The sequence below is a fragment of the Habropoda laboriosa genome, unplaced genomic scaffold (genome assembly GCF_001263275.1).
Source record: "Habropoda laboriosa isolate 0110345459 unplaced genomic scaffold, ASM126327v1 scaffold128, whole genome shotgun sequence".
Taxonomy (NCBI): domain Eukaryota; kingdom Metazoa; phylum Arthropoda; class Insecta; order Hymenoptera; family Apidae; genus Habropoda; species Habropoda laboriosa.
In genome coordinates, this window is record NW_017100281.1 from 586864 (window position 1) to 593573 (window position 6710).

Below are 6710 nucleotides of genomic sequence, written 5' to 3' on the forward strand. Positions count from 1 at the left end.
ATTATTTGAATAAAAATACTTCGGAAATATTAAACATTCAGTTAATAAAAAGATTATGAAACTAATTATTTGTAATTATTCCTTGAGATTAACCTACAATGTAAGTCCTATATCGTTTACTTAACAAAATATACCACTTATAAGAAATGCTTTTCATAATTTATTGCTACACGTAATCATTAATCATTCACTTAAATATAACACTTAACAAATATTTGCCAATATAAGAATTTATCCAAATCACACTTCACTCATTAACACAAATCCAAGCCACACCTGAACATGCCTAGGTTGTTTCGATTTGTACATATTCAGCTACGTTCATGTTTCCGTATTGCAAGTGGAGTTGGAGCTACGTTCGTACGGGTGTCATATACCAAGAAGTCCGTAGTTTTTGGAGAAATTTTCTTAAAAACTAAATAGTAAGACATTAATATTATAGAAAATGGCAGATCCTGAACTTGAAGCAATACGACAGCAACGATTAGCCCAGTTACAGTCACAGTTTAAGGTAAATTGAACATACTGTTTATGGCAATTAAAATGTTTTACAAATTTTTGACAAATGTAAGCCGCGAAATCTTTAATAAAAGTTTAAATATTAATAAAACAAAATAGTCAAAAATTATAGCAATACTTTTAGTTTCTTAAAATATTATTTATTTTACTGATCTTAAATTTGGACAAAACCAAGCTATTTATAATTATAATGTATAGATACAGCTCTATAAATATTTGTCATTTATTTTCATCTATTATTATATTACGATTAATTTATAAACGTTTTAGTCTGGCAATGTTGATAACAAACAAGCAATGGAGGAAAAAAGGCAACAAATTGAAGATAGAAGGAATGCTATTCTTATCCAAGTATTAGATCAATCTGCTAGAGCAAGACGTAAGCATATTAATACAACTAAATTATATATATACAGGGTGGCCTATGCACCTGGAACAAGCTACATTTTTAAAATGGTTAGAGATAGCAAAAAATGTTATAAGGCAAAGTAAAATGGTATAAGATGTACTATGTGTGTGTGTAAAGATGTTCCATCATATACTCTTCTTTTAGTAAATACATTATGTCTTGGAAAACCTGAGAAAGGAAAAATGGTAGAAGATATGATATTAAATATGGCACAACGTGGTCAACTATCTGGTAAACTAGGAGAGAAAGGACTCATTAGTCTACTTGAAAGTGTAAATCAACAAACACAACGAAAAACTGTTGTTAAGGTTATTCATAATATATTACATATGTATACGTATATATTATTTTAAAAGGAAATGAAATTCTTCATAAAAATTAAATTTCAGTTTGATAGACGAAGAGCAGCACTGGATTCTGATGACGACGATTTATAGCACTTCTATGTATTTTTGCGGTTTGCTGAAAAGCAATACTATATTCTCTGCGTAATTTTTAAATAAAAATTGAATTTATAACTAATTAAGCATATAGGTGTGTGTTATGTTTTTATTTTTTATGGTATATTATGAAATAAAAAATTAAAATCATGTATTAAGATTGATTTTAAACTAGATTTTGCTTTAAAGTATTCAAAAGATTTATACAATAATTTACATAAATATGTAATGATATAAGTATTTATCAGTAGAATTTATATAAACAAATATAGATTTGTAATTTCAAATGTAAAATATTAGAGGTCTCTATTTCACTTGTATTGACGTATTCGTATTTTAATCCGTGGATACTCGAGTAATTTACAAAACAAAAGTGTGACTTTACTAATTACCAAGTTGCAAGTAACAATAATACATTTCAATATAATTTCTCCTAACAACATTGAATTAATTAATTTTGTTTTAATACAAAAAAAACTAAGGTATTTACATTTTCTGGCAACAGAGGGCTTCTTTTTGGCGTAATAATATTCTCAGTACTTGAGAAACATCACTCGGAAGTAACCGATGTTGCTGGTATCATTAAATATTTCATTGCGAATTCTGCAATTGCTAGATATTTAGTTTCCCGTGTCTTACCCATATATTAGAAATCACATGAATAAAAATACGGATAAGTTAATGCAAATGTATTTAAATACAAGTGAAGCAGAGATCTCTAGTATCCGTGTACACGGATATTAAAAGCATAATTACCCGTGCATTAAGAACACGGGTTTTAAATTTCCTAATACATGTTATACGTGTCTCTTTAATACACGTTCAAAAGTGTGACTTCTAGTAAATATGCAAAATATTTACCACTCACATTTTTTGCATAAAACTTTAATATACTTTTATATATCAATTATTTATAATACAAAACAAATTATTTTATGAAAATTAAAAAGGTCTGTTTAATTATATGATTTGTATTGTCTTATAGAAATTCCATTTAGTTAAGATAATTTGTTTTTATCATCGTTCTACCTAATTCAACGCATTTCTTTCATTTCACTGATTATAAAAATGATCACTTTTATAATTCATAAAATTCATTTTGTTAAACCAATAAATAATAAATGAAATATCAATAATTAAATTTAAAGGTTTTTCAGACAATATTAATAGATATATCCTAATTGAAATTATAAATATGATGAAAATTTTATAAAATTGTTTAATATAAACAATATGATAATTTAATTGTTTTTAATCTTTCTTCATATGATTTGCTCCTGGGTAATCTAGAAAATCATTTAACATGAACAAAATGTATAATAATATGTATATTAAACTTAAAAAAAACATATTTACCTTCTTCATCGTCATCTGCATCTAAAATATCTGGGCAACATATCCCATAACATATTAGAGATAAGAAACCTGCTGGTAAACCAAATAAAACCATTGTCAAGATAGGATTACCCATCCACATAGCAGAAAGAGTTGTTTTTAATTCAAACCATGATCTATATATACGTATTAACCAATTATTTCCACCATATCGCTGAAAATATGCCCTTAAATGTTAATTAAACTTCATTTTCTTACATAAAATAGTTTAAATGTATTAAAAAAAATTGTTTATCTACCGGAGCACTTTCATTTCTAATTTGCTCTAGGAACAATTCTATCACATGAGGAGTCAGTTTTTCTGTTTCATCCTCTGGAATATGATGATGATTTGTTGTAGTATTAATAACAATTAAACTTGGTAATGGTAAAACCATCATCGCTATACTATTGACTAGATCAGGACTAGCTATCCAACCAAACTGAAAATGACTAAATACGAAAGCAATAATTACAATTAAATTTTGAACAAAATAATGTACAAATTCCTCCAATATAACTTACTCATGATATTTTTCTCGTTTGCTTTTTATTATTGACTCTACCATATCTTTAAATCGCACCATATGCGGTGGTACTTCTTCTAACTGATTTTCTTCTACAACTGCCAGAACCAGATTTTTATTTGTCAGAAAAAGTTGATTTATATTTCCTCTTGTTACTTTTGGGAATGTAGGAAAACGTTCTGCATTTATCCACTTGTATAATGTCTCATTTAGTTTTTCTATATCATGTATATCATGAGCTATGTTAAATATAATAACTGTTAAAAATATATCTTTTATAGATAACATGTATCTTTTACAGACATCTTACCAGTAAAGTTATAATGCAAATTTTCCTTATAAACAAATAATGCTGGGACATTTTTAATGGGAGCATGTTTACTAACAATATTTGGATGAGACTGATAGAAAAATGCATATGGTTGGAACACATCTGCAGTCTTGTGGTAAAATTCCTAAATATATTTTTGTAAATTAGAATTTTTTTCAATAACATTTCTATTATAGTGACCATAAAATAAAATTTGTATTTTACCCATAATGGTCCAGATCTTTCTCCAACATATAAAAAGTATAAATCATGTTCCTTTTTAACTGTGTCAAAACTTTGAGTTTTTGTTATTTCTTGAACAGGTGGACCACTTACTCTGAATGCAAATTTTACTATTTCATCTCGCGTTCTATCTCCATGATATATAAACTCTTGTTCACCTTTCAAACTATATACAAATATAACAAAACTATATATAAATAATATTATTTTAAATGTGTTATTAAATTTATATTATAAGAGTAAGTTTGACACTGCTCCTTACAATATAATAGTTGGAAATCCTTTAACTTTAAAAGCATGAGCAACACTTGTAAATCTAGTACAATCTACACGTCCTACACGTATTGATGTTGCATGTAAATGTTGTGCTACATGAGCCCAAATTGGTTCTAATCGTTTGCAATGTGCACACCATGGTGCGTACATCTACAAAAAACAATATTGGAGTTTACCAATAATAATTAAATCTGTAAATTTAACATTTAAAGTACTTTATGTTAATACCATTACAAGCCATTGTCCATCTTTATGAATGTCCAAGAATCTGTAAAGAAAGATTTAATAAAATACAAAGTTTTCTACATATAAGTATGTATTATCTGTATAAATACAGGATGTACAAACATTAATTAATATGTACCTGTCACTTAATTCAAGTACTCGTGATGTTGTTACAGGGGTTAAAATTCCTAAAAAAGCTGAATTATGTTTCAATAATACTAATTACATTGAAAAATACTATACATAAAATGACTTATACATAACTAAATCAATTATATATTTTAAATAATAATTACTTTTTTTTCTCATGTTAAAAGGTTAGTAAATTATCGATCAGTAATATTTGAAGGTTATAAAGTAATTCATTTAATTACAATGTTATACATGTAAAAATAATACTAAATTAATATTATATTTCACAGTTAATTAATCGAAGTAGATATATTTACCATAAATAACTGTGACAAGCATCAATTTCGTTATTGTTACCATTGCAGCAAAAAGATTTTTAATTGGAAAAAGCCTACTTTGTTTAATCTGAAGATCCAATATATTATGCTTAATCAATTTGCTTTCACATAATTACAATCGTTAACAGTTTTAGCTGTTAAATGTAAATGTATACGTTAAAACCCGGTACATCTCTAACATGTTTTCGTTCTGCGACGCCACACGATCTTCTTACCGACTTCTAAACTGCTGACCTTTGTACTTTGCATCTGTAGTCTATATATGTACATATACGAAAAGTGTACCCAGAGTGGGGATTTAAAAATGCATTAATTGCAAATTTTATGCAATTTGGAGTGCACGCATAGCTTTTTTTCGAATTATTGAAAGCTATAGAGCTCGCATTTGACGTAGTCCAGAGTGCCTGTAGACATTTATCCTTTTTCTTGTAGATATTTCCTATTGTTATTACTCACGATCAGAGCAATTGTAATAGTTTAAACTATTATACGAATCACTTTTTATAAATTCGTTAATGTGCCAATAATTAAACTTTGGAAATTACCTTGGCTAAGGAACAATTCATTGGTAAGTTATAACAATATCAATAAAAACTAATAACATTTTCATTAGGTACTTTATTTACGTATTCCATACAGAATATTTTATATTTCAACCTAATATGTGCGAAAGAAATCCTAAATTTTCATAATTGCTTTTATATAATTGTAAATATTAATATGAAAATTTTTCAAGCCTTAAGACTGGATCGTATCTCCAGTTTCGGCATTAAACTCAGCATCTTCAAAATCCTGAAAGTAAGACATTGATACAGATCTTTTGTGATATATAAATCGATAAATTATAAAAAATTTAAATTTTGTTTGTTAATTATGAACAACTCACATAATTTTAATCGACAATTGTACTATCTGGGAAACCGCAAAGTAACATTATGAGAAAAATATAGAACGAATGTACAATATTGAAGATGATCATAATAAAAAGAATGTAAACGTAGCAAAGGAATAAGAAAGGATAAAAAATTATGGTGATGCCAATGTTAGCCAAACTTGTCAATATACTGCCCATTTCTCATTTTCTTCTACGCGATTCACTTTTTAATTATACATAACGAATTTAGAAATAAACTCATTTTTTATAAATTGGATAAAATATTGATTATTTTATTAAAATTTGTATATTTTATTGCTATAGATATTATTGATAAAATATAATTAATATTCACATAATCCAACCTTTTACGAACAAAATTGACCATAAGATCGATTTTCAATCGAAAAACAAGACCACATTTCGATCATGTAATAGCATCGTTTTTATGGAAAAAACAATGATTAAACTTGAAATAAAATGTTTACAAAAGAATAATAAGAATAATAAGAGAATTTTATAAAGTGATTTGAAGCTTTTTGAATTTTAAATTGCAATTATTTTCGATATTCTTATTTATTATTAATAGTTAATGAATAAAAAATTTCATACCTCTTCATCATCTGTTTCGTCATTTTCAATATTTATTATGCTAACACCATTTAATTTAAGCATGAGTATTAAATAAATTGCAAGCGCCGTATTAAGTAAATTCGCTAAATACATAACGTAAAAATACGTTAAATATAAAAAAGGAAGGATAACAATTTTCACAGAGATTTTAGCTATTCCTCCAAAAAAGTATCCCATATCGGAACCGAAAATTACTGTATCTGCAAAGTATTTATTTATTTGCATTAACTTAATTACTTTGAATCAATATAAAAAACTTTTTCGATGTTGCATAGAAGCTTTTCATAAATATCTATGATCTATTTTACTCAACCAACTTCGTGTATTTGATAAATAATTTGTTTAATTGAATATTTATTGTTATATATAAATGATTAATACATAAATTTTCTACATTTCATTTGTTAATA

General features: G+C 26.4%; 3 protein-coding genes across 3 annotated transcripts in view; 1 reads left to right on the top strand and 2 right to left on the bottom strand.

The window, feature by feature from the left end:
• Window positions 1–347: 347 nt before the first annotated feature.
• Window positions 348–1389, top strand: LOC108573650 (programmed cell death protein 5). The gene is made up of 4 exons (XM_017936127.1): window positions 348–511; window positions 790–898; window positions 1073–1236; window positions 1318–1389. The coding sequence occupies exons 1-4, from the start codon at window positions 446–448 to the stop codon at window positions 1363–1365; spliced, it is 387 nt and encodes a 128-aa protein (XP_017791616.1). The 5' UTR covers window positions 348–445; the 3' UTR covers window positions 1366–1389.
• A 1230-nt stretch (window positions 1390–2619) lies between these two features.
• Window positions 2620–4815, bottom strand: LOC108573645 (protein disulfide-isomerase TMX3). Its single transcript, XM_017936121.1, has 10 exons — window positions 4773–4815; window positions 4463–4511; window positions 4327–4366; window positions 4085–4248; window positions 3805–3988; window positions 3580–3724; window positions 3268–3508; window positions 3003–3195; window positions 2725–2917; window positions 2620–2654 (listed from the first exon to the last, which is right to left on the bottom strand). The coding sequence occupies exons 1-10, from the start codon at window positions 4813–4815 to the stop codon at window positions 2620–2622; spliced, it is 1287 nt and encodes a 428-aa protein (XP_017791610.1).
• A 716-nt stretch (window positions 4816–5531) lies between these two features.
• LOC108573596 (dynein intermediate chain 3, ciliary) overlaps window positions 5532–6710 on the bottom strand; it is an 11730-nt gene continuing 10551 nt past the window's right edge. Inside the window, exon 12 of the mRNA XM_017936059.1 lies at window positions 5532–5585. Within this exon, the coding sequence (XP_017791548.1) occupies window positions 5532–5585 (54 nt within the window). The remainder of the gene's footprint in view (window positions 5586–6710) is intronic.

What these genes read in the sequence shown, in the direction of transcription:
- LOC108573645 (XM_017936121.1), bottom strand. Translation starts at nt 4,815, where the DNA reads ATGGTAACAATAACGAAATTGATGCTTGTCACAGTTATTTATG. An exon ending in GGATTTCCAACTATTATATT is followed by an intron (nt 3,989 to 4,084) that starts GTAAGGAGCAGT and finishes ATTTGTATATAG; the next exon opens with TTTGAAAGGTGAACAAGAGT. An exon ending in TTTGCATTATAACTTTACTG is followed by an intron (nt 3,509 to 3,579) that starts GTAAGATGTCTG and finishes TATTTAACATAG; the next exon opens with CTCATGATATACATGATATA.
- LOC108573650 (XM_017936127.1), top strand. Translation starts at nt 446, where the DNA reads ATGGCAGATCCTGAACTTGAAGCAATACGACAGCAACGATTAGCCCAG. An exon ending in TCAATCTGCTAGAGCAAGAC is followed by an intron (nt 899 to 1,072) that starts GTAAGCATATTA and finishes CTCTTCTTTTAG; the next exon opens with TAAATACATTATGTCTTGGA. An exon ending in AACGAAAAACTGTTGTTAAG is followed by an intron (nt 1,237 to 1,317) that starts GTTATTCATAAT and finishes ATTAAATTTCAG; the next exon opens with TTTGATAGACGAAGAGCAGC.